This window comes from Suricata suricatta, chromosome 6 (assembly GCF_006229205.1).
Source record: "Suricata suricatta isolate VVHF042 chromosome 6, meerkat_22Aug2017_6uvM2_HiC, whole genome shotgun sequence".
In the NCBI taxonomy this organism is placed as follows: domain Eukaryota; kingdom Metazoa; phylum Chordata; class Mammalia; order Carnivora; family Herpestidae; genus Suricata; species Suricata suricatta.
Genome location: NC_043705.1, coordinates 20,054,047 through 20,072,157, shown reverse-complemented (window position 1 = coordinate 20,072,157; position 18,111 = coordinate 20,054,047). Strand labels below are relative to the sequence as shown.

The window sequence follows — 18,111 nt, the reverse complement described above, 5'->3', positions numbered from 1 at the left end:
ACAGAAATAAACAGTGAGGACATGCCAACTGTCAGCCATGTTGTAAAAAACAATGGGCAAAACCTCAAGGCTGGAACAAAGAGACCTAGTCAGGGCCAAACAGATAGATCAAAGAGATCCTGGGGTTGGAAGAGATAAGAAGGAGAAGGGAGCAGAGAAAAGGGATTTCTGAAGTGGATTCTGTAAGGGCTGAAACATACTTCCTGGAAAAGATTCTTTTGGAACCAGGGAAAAGTACCTGGAATCACTTTCTGGGGTAGGTGTGTATTCACGGTCAGGGAGTTATACGTTGGCTTCATTTCTGATCATGGGATGTGCATGTACATACTTGCTGACCTTGCTTGTGAAACTCTGAGATTATATACAAATACAGGAAGATTCTAGCTTTTTATGAAACAGAACCTACTGGTAGAATCTGGGGTTTTTTTTGCAGTGAACCTCTAGAGTTAATATCATAAAGCTATTATGAGCCCAAAACTCAATTACTTCCTACTTCTTCTTTTTAAAGTCAGGCTTAGAATCTTTGTTTTGTTGATAATCAAGATCCATAATCATATTATGCACTGGTTGCATTTGATAGAAGTCTCCTCCCACTGGTTTGCAAGGAGCAATTCTCCTTCTGGGATTACCAAAGACTGGGAATATCAATTCTTAGTGATTACTCATGTTCAGTAAATTTGAGAACCTTTACTAACGCACTGCTAGTCAAGTTTACTCTGTGTTCCCCACATTCTCTCTTTCATTTCATAACTCCCTTATATTTAAGGATACTCTTGTGTGTCTATGACCTCTTCAATGATAAAGGTAGTGATTCTCATATTTGCTGTGATGTTTCTAACATCTTCTGTCATCTCTTGTAGATAGAAGAGCTTCAGGGAGTATTTGTTGAGCTGGTTGAATTAAATCAAGAAGTAGTAATGCAGTCTTTTTCACTGGAGAGCTATTTGTCTGAGTCATATAGTACCAAAACAGTAAGAATTAAGTACCAAAGTCTTCCCCAAAGTTAGTGCCTAACTGCTCCCTTTGGGTGGGACAGTTTATTTCAGGGGGATGTGTGAAAGAGGAATATGATACGATTTCTTATAGCCCATTAATTATAGGGTAGCTTTCCTTTGCCCATCCTCTATTTTTCCTCATATGATTTTGTGCTGTCCACACCTCCTTGATACAATAATAACAGAAGACTATATTTTGCTTTGGTTTCAGTTTTGATCCAACGGGAAAAATCACTGTTGTCTGTTTTCCCAAGGAGATGTTGTCCCAGGACACTTTTCCCAAAGGACCACAGTACTGGTTCATCCATTCTTTATTTATTTTTACTGCTTTGATTTTTATATCATTTCTACCCTTGCTAAATGTCAATAAATTACATGCCATAAAGAAATATGTTCTAGAGGACATGAAAAAACGGACCTCGTGGCTGTTTACTCTGATAGCAATGATTCCACGCTTCAGTACCCTAACATTCCTCACTTTCCTACTTGGAAGCTTGCCTTCCCTGGCAGCTTTCTGTTCACAGATGAGCTGCTTACATATACAGGATTGGTGGCACCTTGTAGTGTTGATAAACCTCTGGTAAGAAAATGACACTATGTTTTTTGACCATCTGTCTAGTTGTGTGTTTTTCTCTTACCCATGGTTATCTGGGATGTCCAAAAACAGTATTCCACAACTGTGTGGGTTACTTGACTGAGGTCTGAGAGGAAAACATTCGAGCATTGGTTCTGAAGACTTCCCTTGTTTTCCAACCGGCACATTATAGGATACATTCAAATCCATCATCTTGAAGTTGAGTTTACCAATGATGAGACTACCTGGGTTTTGGACTAAACAATAAACATTTATTATTTTCTTATTGGGAATCCTTACATATCCTCATTAGAGATCACAGGGGTGACACTAATATTAAGGAAAATTGGGGCTTCTTGTAAACATTCTGGAGTCCTCAGCTTCTTAGAAAGGATGGGATCCCTGCTCAGCTTCCAGTTGCTGAATTTTCTTTTCCTTTTTTTCTAAAATTTCTTCCAGCTGGGTGATCTTTTCATTCTGAAGGGAAACCTGCTTTGACAACTCCATAATCAGGTTAACTTTTTGATCACCTTCTTCCACAGGCGGGAGACCGCCACAGGACTCTTCTTGAGGGCTGTCTTCTAAAGCAAACAAGAAAAAAGAAAATCTGAGCAGTTTTAATTGGATTTCCCAGAACTCAAAGAGAGGGAAGATGGAAAAGCTTTATTTCTCACGTTCTTAAAAGGGAACACAGATGTTGCGTCATCTGGTCAGATATACCGAGAATGGAATCTGGATCCGGTGAGGGAAAAAGATTCTGGGTGCTCATGAAAAAAGAACTTGGAAGCCTCTAGAGAGGGAGGAGAATCAGTCTTTGCCAACTCTTTTTTGTACGCATTTAACTTTTAATTAACCATGGGAATGAACCGTCCTTGAAAATCGAATTTATAAACAACAGCTATCCCAAGTTTCATGGTATCCTTTTGCCTAAGAATCTTTCGCAACAGTGACAAACAAATAGAAATATACTTTAAATTTAGTTTTAACTCAGATTGAGAAAAAAGTTGTCATTGCCCCTTCTGCAGAAAATGATGAGAAAAGACTACTTACTTGAACCAAGTCAGCTTTAGAGTTGGTAGACGTGTAATTTGAGGGGATCTAGGAAAACTTTCAGCATAATATCTTCCATAGAGATTCTCTCTCTCTCTCTCTCTCTCTCTGTCTTTCTCTCTCTAGATCTGAAGGTTTTATAGGATTTCTTCCATAAAATCACAAATATCCCTGGGAAATAAAAACTTATGCTTTATAATTTCTGACCCTTCAGATAAGGATCAAAGCCTGAATAAAGTGAGAGAGAGGCTTCAACAAAGAGATAAAATTTTAGTGGCTGATAGGGAATCCTTGAAAAAAATAAATGGGTGTAGACCATCACAAAATTTACCTGCTGAAAGAAAACCTCATCCTTATTAGACTTTAGCAAGACTACCCTCCTTACCATCCGCATCCTGAAATTTCCACCATTACAATCATTTCTCTGAGTTATATAGAGGGAAGACATCAGCTATAAAAAGGAATGTCAATGACTTGGATATCACAGTAGGAATACTCAAACTAACAGTGTGTGAATTAATGGTATTGATGGTTAATCACTATAATTTTTTTATGGTTTTTATTTATTTTTGAGAGACAGAGAGAGTGCGAACAGGGGAGGGTCAGAGAGAGGGAGACACAGAATCTGAAGCCGGCTCCAGGTTCTGAGCTAGCTGTCAGCACAGAGCCCGACGTGGGGCTCGAACCCATGAACCGTCAGATCATGACCTGAGCCGAAGCCGGATGCTTAACTGACTGAGCCACCCAGGCGCCCCAATCACTATAATTAAAGGTCCAGCATTTACTCAGTCCTCAGTGAAAACCGACCCCATGGTACCTGTGTACCTGCTAAAGTCAAGGCAGCTTGTTGTGATATTCCATGTGGGCGGGGAATCGCCCCTTTCTCAACAAATAAGACTAGTTTGCAGTTGTTGTTTTCTAATTTTCCCAAGCGATCATGAGATGAAAGCTTGAGCCCTGAGTTACACAGTGGGCAGGATGCTTTTGGCCTCAAAAAAGTGATGAGGAAAGATCAAGATGTTCTCTGCTCTTAGAAATAGTTATTAGCAATATACAATATTTCAAGAGTCCATGGAGATGTTTTTGTTCTGAATATTTGAAATTTTAACATAATATTGGCAGAGATGGTAGTTGATGTACCTTTCTTTAAAAGTAATGGAAAACATCTCCATGTCTCAAAGGAGCATTTAGTTTGTTGCCTCTGCAATAGGCTTGTGCCTTTAGGCCCAGGGGAGGTAGTCCATCGGCAGGAGGCCTTCGTTGTCTTCTGGTACACCAGGGCCTCACCTTTCCTTTCAACTGGCCAGAGCTATGCTGTCCAATATGGTAGTCACTAGCTGCATGTGGCATTAAGCAATTAAATGTGGCTATATGAAATGTCATGTACTGGGAGTATAGCATACACATTTGAGGGGCGCCTGGGTGGTTCACTTGGTTAAGCTTCTGACTTCGCCTCAGGTCGTGATCTCCCCAGTTGGATGTCAGTCATTCAAGCCCCATGTCAGGTTCAGTGCTAACAGTTTGGAGCCTGGATCCTGCTTCAGATTCTGTGTCTTCCTCTCTCTCTGCTCCTCTCCTTCTCAAGCTCTGTTTCTCAGAAGTAAAATAAGCATTAAACAAAAATTTTTTTAATAAAGTAAAATACACCTTTGATTTTGAAGACTTAGTTTGAAAGAAATGTGAAATATCCCATTACATTGTAAAAATACATTATATATTAAAACAATAATATTTGGGGTATATATTGTGTTAAATAAATTTTATTTTTCAGAGAAAGAGCACAAGCAGCAGAGAGAGGCAGAGAGAAAGAAAGACTCTTAAGCATTGGGAGCTTGACATGGGGGTCAATCCCATGACGCTGGGATCATGAGCCCAGCAATAATCAAGAGTCAGATGCTTACTGACTGAGCTACCCAGGTGCCCTAATAAAATATATTTTAAAACAATATTCATTCATTTATTTTACTTTTTAAAAAATATGACTATGTTGGAAACTAATTTGACAATAAACTACTTAAAAAATATGACTACTAGGAATTTAAAATATCAAATGTGGAATGCATTTGTGGCTCATATTTCTATTGATTAGTTTCCTTTTGGATGAGCACTTTCTGAAACCCAGGTAGATGGGTTCCTCGTACATGGTTCTAGTTAACATGGACAGTTGTTATTTGGGACTGAGGATTGTTGGCTCTCAACCGTTAGTGCACAGCTCATTTCTTTGCTACCCCTGAAGGCATGCATGGAAATCTGGGCTGGGAGAAAGGGTTCTTAGGGGTTGAAGTGAGTTCCTATAGAAGAGTAAAGACAGGAAGTGGCAGCAAGAGGCAATAAGAAGACAGGAAGGAAAGGAATGGTGGGCTGTGTAGGGAAGACTGAGCATTGGTGAGGCTCCGTGATGGAGAAGGCCCTAGGAGCTTCCCTCCCTGGTGTGTGTGCCTGTCCTCCATCTCTTTGACTTCTTCTTCAATCATTTCTTACATTAGTTTTTCCTCTTTTCAGGTGAAGTTATTTTCTACCAATGTGCACAATATAAAAAGGAGTTAATGGAAACTAATCTGACAATAAACTACTTAAAAAAAAAAGGAGTTTAGTGCCATTACAGAAGGCAAATTGGTCAAAAGTGCTTGTTTTGTTGTTTTGTTTTTTAATAACGCAATATAGGTGGAATAATTTGTTTATATGATTCCAGTGGTAAAGGGTAAAAACAAAGTAGTATGGCATTACATAGGCAATCACTGTTACTTGGTCTACATCCTCTGTTGCTGCTCTCCCAGGAGGAAATAGTGTAGACAGAAGGTAGAAAGAGAATGAGGGAAAGAGAAGCAGGGTATCTTGGTCAGCCTAGACTGCCATAACACAATACCATACCATTGACTTGGTGGCTTAAATGACAGAGATTTCTTTTCTCACAGTTCTGGAGGCTGATGGTCTGAGACCAGGGTGCCAGCACAGCTGGGTTCTGGTGAGAACTCTGCCTGCTTTACAGAGAGCCTCCTTCCCACTGTTCTCATGTGGTGCTGAGAGAGACCACAAGCGCTCTGATGTTTTCTTTTTAAGGCACTAATCTCATGACCCCACCTTATGACCTCACTGAAACCTATTTACTACCAAAGGCACCATCTCCAAATGCTATTACATTGAGGTTTGGGCTTCAAATTTTCTTGGGGATACTAATTCATACTAGAGCACAAGGCAAAGACCACTGAAAAAGGGGAGAGAGCCTGAGGGCTTAGATTCCTACTGTACTATTTTCATATATTAAATGAAAATGCTGATAAGGAGATAAGCCAAAGTACATAGATATACTGGCTCTTTTGATTTCACATATAAGTGATATCATGCAGTATTTGTCTTTTCTCTATCGGACATATTTTACCAAGCATAATACACATAAAAGCTGAACTCATAGGAAAAAGAGTGGAGTGGGGGTTATTATCTGGGTGGGGGATGGGCGTGGAGGAAATGGAGAAGTGTTAGTTACAGTGCACACATTTCTAGTTATAAACTTCTGAGTATCTAATGTGTCATGTAATGATTATAACTGATAATACTCTATGGCATCCTTGAAAGTTGCTGGGAGCACACATCTCAAATCTTCACTCTACAAAACGGAAATGATAATTATGTGATGGGTTGGTGCCCTTAGCTAACACCATGGTGGGAGTCATTTTTCAAAATACACATGTATCCAATGAACACATAGTACATTTTTAAACCTACACAATGTTCTATGTCAGTTGTATCTTAATAAAACTGGGGCAAGAGATAAGTATATATACCAAGAAGGAAATTTCTCATACAACTGTATTTTAGCATTTAGTATTTTACCATTTAATGACTTCTTCACACGTGTAATACAAATATTTCTGTTATATTTCTAAACACATTACAAATCACAGAAGTGTTTTAAACCTCTTCGGTAAAGTGGGGGACACTAGGAGTCCTATAAGAACGCGAGTCTGAACCTGGTAGACGCCATGACAGGTTTTAAGTTTCCCCTCTAAACTAGGTCTAAAGGTCAGTCTCTCCAGAACTATTAGGCGGTTACACATTGCCCGAGGCAAGAGAGACCACCCTTGTAATACCCTTAACATTCTTAAGGGCAGGCCTAGATCAGTTATTGTCTAAGGCTAGTTACACCCTACGTGAGGGTCCTGGGTCCTGGGCCTACTCTGTGATTGGTTAACACTCTAAATGTTGTAATTGGATAAACCGGCTGTCAATAATATTGTATAATAATAATAGGATCACTGTACCTATGTCACAATTTTCTGTAACTCCCCCTTCCCAAACTCATAAAAGTCCTACCCCACCTTTGTTCGGGGCTCTCTGGCTCTCTCCGTTCCACCAGCTTGGAGTGAGCAGAGGCCCGGGTTGGAACCTGCAATAAATGACCCTTGCTTTTTGGCTTTGACTCTGGACTCTGGTGGTTCATTTCTGGGGGACTCCCGAATTCTGGACATTACAGTCTCACATCCAATTTTAGTGGAAACAGCCCAAGGCCACCCCAGTGGTTTGTCCAGAGTCTACCACTAGCCTTTGCAAGATCTGACTCGCACTACTGTCGTTGAGTCCAGGCACCCTTATCTGGAAGCTCCTGGCATCTATACACATCCCCACATCTCTAACACTGGTGGTCTTCCCTAGATTTTCACTAGCAGATCAGATAGTCTTGCCAAGGTTGGGTCTACCTAAAGCATGGAGGATTCTGTCATCTGACCTGATACTCGCAGGTTTAACCCCATACCTAGGGGCTCCATGAGACACAGAGAAAAGAAATTTTTCTGCCAGAGGGAGGGAGCAAACCTGATTAGCCACAGTCAGGGTATGAAATCAGAATTCCTATACTTGGAGAGGTTTTTACAAGCACATGCCATTTTTCATGATCCCCCCCCCCCCTTTTTCTGCTTTGACTTAAAATAGGTGTGAATGAGGATGATGGCTTAGGGTCATGTCAAAGAGGACAGAGAAGAAGTGGTGACAGTTGTGTGTGCTTAAAAAGGTTTAGAAAGAAGACAGACAACAGGAGCATTCTTCTGCCCAGAACTGGGGCAGACTATACTCACCTTTCTTTTTATTTAAATCCAAACTAGTTAAGATAGAGTGTAGAAATGGTTTCAGGAGTAGAATTTATTGATTCATCATTTAGGTATAACACCCAGCATTCATTCCAACAAGCACCCTCCTTAATGCCCACCCCCCACCCACCTTCTCTCCAGCAACTCTGTTTATTCTCCGCACTTAAGAGTCTGTGGTAGTTTGCCTCCCTCATTTTCATCTTTTTCATTCCTTCCCCTGTGTTGGTCAGTTTTGTTTCTTAAATTCCACATATATATGTTCACTTTTCTATGTAGTCTTGGAAAGATAAAAGACCCAGAAGAAAATGTGACATGTGCTTTTGGCCATTTCCAACTTCTCATTCTTAATACCTTCAAATGTTTCATGCTCTTAGCAAAGTGTCACATGACAAATTATGTCAAAAATACTAGTAACTAGGAGTGCCTAGGTGGCTCAGTCAGTTAAACATTTGACTTTGGCTCAGGTCATGGTCTCACCATTCATGGGTTCGAGTCAAGGTCTGTGCTGACCGCCCTGAGCCTGCTTGGGATTCTCCCTCTCTCTCTCTGCCCCTCCCCCACTCGCACTCTGTGTCTCCCTTCCTCTCAAAAAGAAACATTAAAAAAATTTTTTTAAGAATACTAATAACTAAACAGATAACAGCAGAGGTATTTATAGTTTCAGCAGCTTTGAGACTTAAGACTTCGCTTAGAATGTGTATTTTGGGTCCATCTGATCTCACCTGTATAGGAATTATATCTGCAGTATCTGTAACTGATGCTTTTCTAAGTGATGGCTCTCAGTCATTAGGGTCCTTCAAGCTCTTTGTAGGTCAGCTGCCAAGTGTAATAATGAGTAAAATTTGCATTTTACCTTCAGTGCAGCTACATGTCGTTAGAGAAATATTTGGTGGGTAGAAAGCTGTGATGGACAGACTGGAGGAGGGCAGGATATAGCTCGTTGCTAATCAGAGAAAGGACATGTGGTGTAATGCTAGGTTGAAAGACCTACATCACGTGGAAACATTGCTTCCTGAGTCTGGGAAGTTAATAGTTTCGTGTTGACAGTGATACATTGCTGAAGGGTGACCCAGTGAATGTCTGGGAGGCTGTTTTTAGATTTTCTAAATACTTTTATCTAAAAAGGGAAGTTCACCTTTCAATCCTTTCACACATGCTGCCACCCAAACACATTCAGTGAACAGAGAAATGCTAAGAACCACTGACCTATTTTTTTTTCTTTTTCTTTTATTTATTTGTCTATTTTCAGAGAGAGAAAGAGAGTGAGAGAGAATTCCAAGCAGGCTCTGTGCGGTTAGCACAGAATCTGATGTAGGGCTTGATCTCACCACCATGAGATCATGACCTAAGCCAAAATCAAGAGTCGGACACTCAACTGACTGAACCACCTAGGCGCCCTTGATCTAGGTTCTGATTTACATGCTATGAACAGTGGGAAGCCTACCTCTCCCTGGCCCAGAAACCACGGTCATTTTCAACATTAATTCACCTGTAGTTAGTCGCTGGGACCCTGCACATAGAGAATGAGTCAGATATGTTGTTGACTCCTGTAATCACAGTTCCACCGTTGGTGGAGGAAAGGCAGCTTCAAGTTAGGTCTAAAAGGACATTCAGGATTCAGCCTAAATAAACATCTCTGCTGAGTACTACCTTGTGAACGTTTACTTTTCTCTCTGCTTTTCAAGCTAATGACCAAGGCTGCCAAGTATTTACTCAATAAGAAAGACTCTTCCTGGTGAGGTGATTATATACCTTATTTCATCAGAGCCACCCAGGATTACTGTTTGGCCTAAAAGACTATGTCAGCTTCCTCCTCTGTACAAATGCCCATCACTCTGACTCACCTTCATGTGGTTTTGGAAGCTGTGTATATTTCTCAGTAACCACACAGGACTCCAGTTTCATCTATTGCCATACTTGGACTTGAAAATTGGCTCATCCTTGTCTAATATATCTCTGTCATTACTTGAATAATAATACTTCAGCAATAACCCTCATAGTTTTCTCTCCTTCTGTACATGTTCAGTTACCATCTGAGAATGATAAATCTCTGAAATTAAAGATCCCCATTCCCCCCCATTTTCTTTTTGCTTTCTTATAACACAAATTTTTACACTTAAAAATGCCTCATTGGCTCAGTTGGTTAAGCATCCAACTTGTGATTTCGGTCATGATCCCAGGGTCCTGGGATGGCGCCCTGCATCAGTGTGGAGTCTGCTTGGGATTCTACCTTTCTGCCCCCACCCCTCTCCCCTGCTTGCATGCTTTTTTTCTCTCTCTAAAATAAAAAATATATCAGATTAGTTTTACTACTTGAAATTTTCTCTCTTCGATTTTTTTTTTCACATGTGAGATCATGCATGACCTGAGCTGAAATCAAGAGTTGGATGCTTAACCAACTGAGCCCCCCAGGCACCCCTGCCTGTCTTAGTGTTTATTGAAATGGTTAATTCTCTCTTACCCAGCACATGACTACAGTTTAAGTATTGCAATAGCTTTATGCAGACTGCTTCTGCTACTTGCCCTTTCAATTTTGTTTCCTCTCCGCTTAGAGAGGTCTGATTGAAATATAAGTTGGGTCTTAATAGTCTTTTGTCTAAAAGGCTCCAATGAGTTTTCATCTCATGTAGACTAAAAACCCACCTGCTTATACACTATGTGATCTGGTCCTCTTTTGCCTTACTGACACATCTATTCTTCGTTTCATCATTCCTAACAGACCAGGAACGATGTTTCTACCCCAGGCCCTTTACATTTGCTCTTTCCTTTGCCTGGATAATTGTACCTTTGATGCATACATGACTAGCTTTCTCAGTTCCTTTAAGTCCCTCCTCTCCAAAGTCACCTTCACCCAGTAAGGCCTAATTTCAACCCAGCCCCCACTGCTGGACAAGTTAAATTGCTATTCCCTGCTTTGTTTTTTTCTGACATGCTATATCTGAATGTCTTATTTTTATCTTCTTGGTAATGTTTCCCTACCTCACTAGAACAAGAGCTTGATGAGGGCAGAACTCTTTGCTTTGTTTACTACTGTAATTTGTGTACCTAAAGAAGTGCCTGACACATGTGTTAGGTCATTTGTTAAGTGAATAAATGAATGAAAGTTAAGTATATATGTGATACAAAATCTTTGTAGCAATGGCTAGTCCAAAGTTTTCCACTGACACATCATTTGGATGAGACCTAGATTTCCTCCCCAGGTGCGTAGTTTCTTCACACAAAGCTTTTCCCTACTTCATTTCCCCCCAGATAATAAACTTTTATGATTAGACAACATTGCACTTAACATCTATGAACTGAAGTTTTTGTTAAATAGAAAAATGGAAAAGTTAGAATGGATCTCTTCCAGACTTGTGACTTAGATTCTGTGAGCTATGAAAATGGTTCTCCATGCTGGCACCTGGGGAGTTGCATCACTAAAGAGAATCCAAGGACTCACTGCTAAAATTCTGCCTGAGCAAATCCAGGAGGGTGTCTGGGAATCTGTAGCTTTACGGAGTGCCCTCGGTGATTCTGGTGATTCGCCAGGTTTTAGCATTTCAATTTCTGCTGACCTATAATAGGCATGGTGAACTGAATTTTTGGCTAAATCCTGAAAGGTAAGTCAAAAATCTCTTAGGCATGCCTCTTCTTGACAAGACTGCAGTATACGTAGCAGAAGAGAGAGCACATCTTTTACACTCGTCCTCTCCCTTGTTACCTGACATGGCTCTGCCTGTGAATGCTACCAGCTGATTGACTGTACCCATGGTCCTCCCCGCCCTCCCCCCACAATTAGCTTAAATTCAGCAACATCTTGCCAGTTCTCACTTGACTGAATCATGTCCAGAATCCAGAGAAAATGATGAGTGTTTGGAGGTTTGTTTGTTTTTGCTTTTGTTTCTGTTTCTCAGTGGACAGTTGGATGCGTTTCCTTACAAATTGGTCAGGAAAAGAAAAGATTCTCTCTTAAGAGATCTCTCTACCTGAGAGATCATGCCTTAGAGGCGAGTAAAGCGACTCATCAGCTTCCATTAGAGTTTAACATTTGCCACCTCCCAGAGGAGGCAAAGGAAATCGCCTTATGTAGACCTGAATCCAGTATTTTCTTCCTGGAACTTGCTAGAGTAAACTGATAATGCCCAAGAAAAGTTATAGAGGGATATATGAAGGTACTAGCTTGGGAGGTGGAAGAAATTTGTTCATGTGGGAAAGCAAGTGAGGACATCTCAAAGATGGTGACACAAAATGAATATAGACTGGTACATGATGGGAGGTGAAGGAAACACCGTGACCAGATACTGTGTGGTGGACATAGTGCAGCACTCTGTTCCCCTTATGTCTGCATCAGTAGGGTGTAGACTGCTTCATCTGGGTCAGGGTAAGGCAATGTAGGACAACTTAGTCCACTGCTGCTTTTCAGGCCAGCATGCCCTACCACCCTCTTCAGGGTCTCAGAGCATACCAGATTGTTCTACAAGGAGGAGTTCTTCAGCAAGATTGGGAAACAACACACACACTGTTGGCATCAGAATGCGCATGAATTATGCCAAAAGGTAGTCAATATAAATGGAAGGAAAGCTTCTTTTGGAACCTTTTTTACCTTTTTCTATGAACAGGACCTGAAGTTCCCTCCTGTAACTCTGCCTCCTTTGAAGAGGATAGTGGATTAAGCACAATGACTGACAGCCTGGCCAGAGGCCCAAAAGTGAAAATGGACCCTGGTAGGAGAAAAGGAAATTTACAGGAGGGAGATAAGTCAGAGGCTATGAGAAAAGAAGAAAAAGAAGAGACAATAGATGAAAGACTGTTTCTATGCTTATCTGCAGTGGAATCAGTATGGACTCAGTTGGGAGAATAAGAATAAAGATGATTATCATTTGCACTGCATTGTTGCAGTAGAGTGTAACAGTGAAACTCTTCCCTGATTTTCTTCCTGATGCACAGAGGGTATATGAGGCTATTTCTATAGGATGAAGAAAGCCAATTTAGTTGTTTGCATGACTTTCAAGTAGTTCTTTGTTATAGTTTCTGGTGTTGCATGTCTTTGAGAAACTATATGATGCTATGGTAATAATAGTGTTGGCAGTATTATTTGAAAATGACAATAAAAATTGGTGGGCTTTTTATGGAGAAAGGTATTATAAAGAATTCTTCATTTTTGTGGACAGGGAAAGTCATTTTGATTTAGTTGACTTGACAGTGCCATTAAATGTGCTCCCAGCAGGACACTTGGGTGCAGTCATTTTTGTATAAAATTTTGAGTGACATGACAGCTATACCTCATCACACATGGCTTCTTCTCTTCTTTAAGTTATATTGTGTCTGTCATTTTCTTCCTTTTTATTAGCCCTGGGATGATAATGACAGCACTGCTGATTTTTACCTGCCTCTTAGGTTCAGTGCTAGGACTAGACTCAACACTTTTAAAATAAAGATAAGAAATCTATGCTTAGGAGAATAAATTACAAAAAAATACTATAGTTTCAAAGATTCTCTTGCTGACCAAACTTTATTTAGGTTGCCTCTGAGTCCTTTTATCTGCTATTCCTCATCCTTAAACCTTGTCTTCAAGAGCCCAGTTGCAGAGAAAATTCTGCTAAACCACTTTATGGAAAATCCCCACCCTTGGTGTCTCATCCTCCATATCTGATCAAATTCCTTATCCACCACCACAGCCCAGGTGACACCTGATCACCTTGGCCTGCCTTCCCTTAAACTCATTACCTATTGACACCCGACTTACCCCTCTGCTATAAATCCCAACTTGTGCTTGCCATTTTCAGTATCCTGTCTCCTCCTACTGTGATAGTCTCAACACTAATCTCAGTAGTCCTCAATAAAGTCTTCCTTACTGTTTTAACAAGTGTCAGAATAGCTTTTTTCTTTTCTTAAAAAATACCAGTTGAAGGATCAAACAGGATTGATTGGGAATACTATAAATGATAAAATCAACTGCTGCTGGTACTGGCCAGGTTGAATTTTTACAACATGCAGAATAGTTCTCCAAGTGGTGAATGCTCCTTCATTAGAGAATGACATTGCTGAGATTAATTACTGAGATTTTTAATTATGTAAAGCATCAAGCATAGGAAGCTCCTAGGGCTCCATCCATAATTCTCAGCAAGCTTTTCAGAGTACTTTAGAGGTAGGGAGGTATGGTAGTCAGGCAATGCCCCCCGACCCCCACAAAGATATCTGCAAAGCTGTATAGAATAATGGGTCCCCCAAAATGTCCTCCAAATGGTGAATATACTATATGACAAAAGGGACTTTACATATGTTCATAAGTCAAGGATTTTGAGATGGGAAGATTATTCTAGATTATCGAGGAATATTTTATATAATCACAAGGTTCCTTAGAGGAAGAAGGTGAAAGGTCAGAGACAAAGAAATTCCTAAAGATGTTACACTGCTGGTTTTGAAGACAGAGAAAGGAACCACAAGCTATGAAATGCAATTGGTCTTTAGAAGCTGGAAAAAGCAAAGAAACGGATTCTAGTTTAAAGCTGCTATAAGGAACATAGTCTGTTGATGCCTTGATTTTAACCTAGTGACATCTGTTTTGGACTTCTGGTCTCCAGAATTATAAAATAATAAACTTGTGTTGTTTTAAACCACTAAACTTGTGGTAATTTGTTACAGCAGTAATAAGAAGCAAATACAAAAGGGAAAGCCAACAAGCATTTGAGTAATGAGAAAAATCTATCCATTATAGGATTCCCAGAAAGCTCAGTTAGGTGTACAGTCACCAAAGACTTGAATTTCAACAAAGGGCAACTGAAGGTTTCCAAACATCCAGAGAGGTCTGGAATCATAGGCCATTGTTATTCTCTCTTCCTTATAAATGTTAACCTTGCTACTGGCTCCAAGCCATTAGCATTTAAATGTATTCTTTTGGTACCATCTTAAAAAGGAAATAGAATCCTTTCAGAGCTTAATGACCTTTCAGCTATTTCTCTACCACTCTTCTCCCTGTTTACTGTCAGCTCTCTTGGAGTTGTAGTTGTCCGTACTCTGACTCCCTTTCTGCATACCTTTCTAACTGTTAACCCAGTGCACTCTAGCTTTTGTTTTCCATCGCATTATTCACCTTGGCCTTGCTGAGCATACTGATGTCACACAATCCACTGGACTTGGTTTACTGGACTTGGTTTAATGTTCATCTTGAATGGCCTCTGAACATTTGCAGTTGTTGACAGCCTCCCATAACACTCTTCCCTTGATTTCTGTAATAGAACACTCTGTTTTCCTTCAAACTTTCTGACTACTCCTTTGGTCTCATCTTGTGAGTTCCTCTTTAGAGCAATTACTGCATGGAGATCCTTAAACTCCTGGTCTTAAGCTTTCTTCTCTCTATAGGTGTTCTCTGTTGCATTGGTCGCAATCTATTTGGGTGAATGCTACCCAGCTTACAAGTCAGGTGAGACCTGAACTCTGAACCTGGGATTCCCTCCATTGAACTCATTATGGAACTTTCAAAATTAATTTCCTTTCAGTATTCCCTAGCTGAGCAAAATGTCAATATCACACATCTTCTCATTAAAACCAGAAATTGGAGTATTATTTTGGATTTCTCCTTTATTCTCATCCTCTTCCATCTCTCTTGCCACTAAGTCCTGTTGATTTATATGTCTAAATCACTCTTAGCTTTGTCTAATTGTCTCCATACCCATCAGATCAGGCAATACACTCCTGAAACATCCTTCCACTTGTACTTATCATTCAAAAACTATGTTGTTAATCTCCATGGGGCACTATTTTGTGAAGAACTTTCCCAGACTCCATTATTTCTTGGTGTTAGTTACTTTTAGGGAAATATAATAGGTGGCCATGAGGAACTAATGGTTGTTGGTACCCACTTTTCAGATGATACAAATGGGCTTTACAGTGACATGCCTGAGCATTTGGGCCTTTTTGTTGGAATCTCCAAGGTTTAGCTCAGAAGAGACCAAGAGAAACGTGGGTTTTAGAGAAGCCTTGAAGTTTAAGTGCATGAGAGACAATAGCAGAGTTGAAGTGGGTAGGAAAATATCCAAGGGCACCCTTAAGAGGAACAGTGCACAGAAACAGGCACTGCTTCTCCGTCTCCCCTCCTATACAAGTCTAACTTCTTTTTTTTATTAACGTTCTTGTACTTTTATGCAACTTGCTGTGGGTTGACATTTCACAGTAACAAGACAGCAGTAAGAAATGGACTTAGAGAAGGGTGAGTGCCTAGGGATGTGTCTGCTAAGATAAGCTGGAAACATAGAAATGCTCTGTTTTGATGACAGCATATGGAACATATGCTTTCTTTCAGTTCCTCCTCCTCATGGAATGCCATTCCAATTTACCGGCTTGATTTTATTTTTTTTGAAATGTCAAGATGTAATTTCATCTTCAAATTACAAAACATGATTCAAACGTGATGGAGAAATTCCCCATGAGGGAATTTAAATAAGCTTTTCTTTATTTAGGAAACCTCCTGATATTTGGTACAAATGTTAATTTTCCTGGATGTTTTCCCGATTAGTTACCTCTTTCATCATGTAATTTATATGCCTTCAAAACATTATCAAGGCTGATGGCAAAGAAGTTATTTTCAGGGTCGGCTTAAATTGAAGGCACTATGGGGAAACACAAAAACAATGTCTAGGCGACTATTGAAAGACTTAGCAAAATGCTTCTATTGTGATAGTGGGAAGTTTTGTGATTTATTTTAGATGTATTGTATATTAGTATTTGAAAAATAATATGTATAATTTTTAGAGGTTTCAAAGAACTTATATAACTATGATTTCAGTTTTTCTCCTCTTTCTATGTCATTCCCCTTCAACTTGTAAGAAATGTGGGAAAGACAGAAAAGGGAAGTGATGAGAGAAGTAAACATTTACATAGCACATGGCACTTACTGTGTTATTTTACTAAGAACTTGCTCAGCAAATCACAGAAAGCAGAGTAAATGTTTATGTCTTGTTTTCATTATTATGGCCAATACCACCACAGTTCTTGGGTAGGCATAGGTATGAAATGTGTTGGTCACTTTTTGTCCTCATCAACCCACCTACACCTACCATCAGGTAGCCATGCAAACCCAATGTAAGCCTTGCCCCATTGGCATCTGCTCCTGGTCTGGAGTCACAACTTCTCAGCTGTTTATGGAATATTCCTGGCTTTGAAACAAGAAAGCAAAAGGCCGAGTGTCTTACTCTTTTTGTTTCCATCTATTATTAATTTCTGATCTAAAAAAATGCTAAGATAATAGGAATCCTAGGAACTGGAAGCAGGATTACCATTAAGACTTATGGGCATTTATTCTGGCTACTTTCCAAGATGGCCCTCCCAGTGTCTTCTAGTTCTCTAACCACCTGGATAAACAAAAGCTTAGGAGCACATTAATTTTTAGCAGGGTGAGTTCTCCTTTTGTCTCTAGCTTAAGATATATCACTTAATTATTATTTATTATTTATTATTATTCAATTATTTAATGTGAATTAATTGTTTACCTCTTTTCTTCAAGCCACTTGAAGTGAACCATCAAATGGCAAAGTATACCTAAAATTTTGAAAGTATCTGTTACATTTTTTTAACTAAAAAAGTTTTTTTAAATGTTTATTTATTTTTGAGAGACAGAGTAAGACAGACCACAAGTGGGGGAGGGGCAGAGAGAGAGGGAGACACAGAATCAGAAGCAGGCTTCAGGTTCTGAGCTGGCAGCCCAGAGCTTGACAAGGGGCTTGTACTCAGGAACCACGAGCTCGTGACCGGAGCCAAAGTCGGTCGCTCAACTGACTGAGGCACCTAGGCGCCCCAAGTATCTTACTTTTTAAAACTCCATTTGGGTTTAAACAACTAAGTAAGGTTATTTTTACTAGGAATTAGTCTCAAGGAATTAACATTATATTATGATTACAGACAGTACACAAGTTATAAATGGCTCAGCTTAACGATTTTTTGACTTCATGATGGTGTGAAAGGGATACACATTCAGTAGAAGCCATATTTCAAAGTGTAAATTTTGATCTCTTCTGGGGTTAGTGGTATGGAGTATGATACTCTCTCATGATGTTGGGCAGGGAGCAGTGAGTTACAGCTCCCTGCCAGCCGCGTCATCATGAGGGTAAATACCTGATACAGTTGTAACCACTCTTTACCCACGTAGCCATTCTGCTGTTTAATTTCAACCCAGTATTCAATATATTACATCAGATAATCCAAACTTGATCATAAAGTAGTCCTTGTGTTAACAGATGTTTCCCAGTTATAGGCAAGTGCAAGTGTTCTGAACACATTTAAGGTTGGCTAGGCTGACCTACGATGGTGTTCTATAGGTAAGTTATGTTAAACGCATTTCTGACTGACAATGTTTTTACTTACAATAGACTTATCAGAACATAATTTCATTATCAGCCAAGGAAGATCTGCACATTAATCAGGGTGATTTCCACTT

The 18,111-nt window shown here is 39.8% G+C and overlaps 1 protein-coding gene across 7 annotated transcripts in view; it reads right to left on the bottom strand.

Annotated features, from left to right (window-relative positions):
• Nucleotides 1–1,829: 1,829 nt before the first annotated feature.
• The window catches only part of CCDC192 (coiled-coil domain containing 192), a 198,459-nt gene continuing 182,177 nt past the window's right edge, over nucleotides 1,830–18,111 (bottom strand). For 5 of the 7 annotated variants that reach the window (XM_029941834.1, XM_029941833.1, XM_029941832.1 and 2 more), the window contains one exon: nucleotides 1,830–2,150. In XM_029941834.1, the coding sequence (XP_029797694.1) occupies nucleotides 1,954–2,150 (197 nt within the window). In that variant the 3' untranslated portion in view covers nucleotides 1,830–1,953. Of the gene's footprint in view, nucleotides 2,151–12,348; nucleotides 12,401–18,111 lie in introns of those variants that run through there. The other 2 variants (XM_029941839.1, XM_029941840.1) reach the window with 2 other exon arrangements.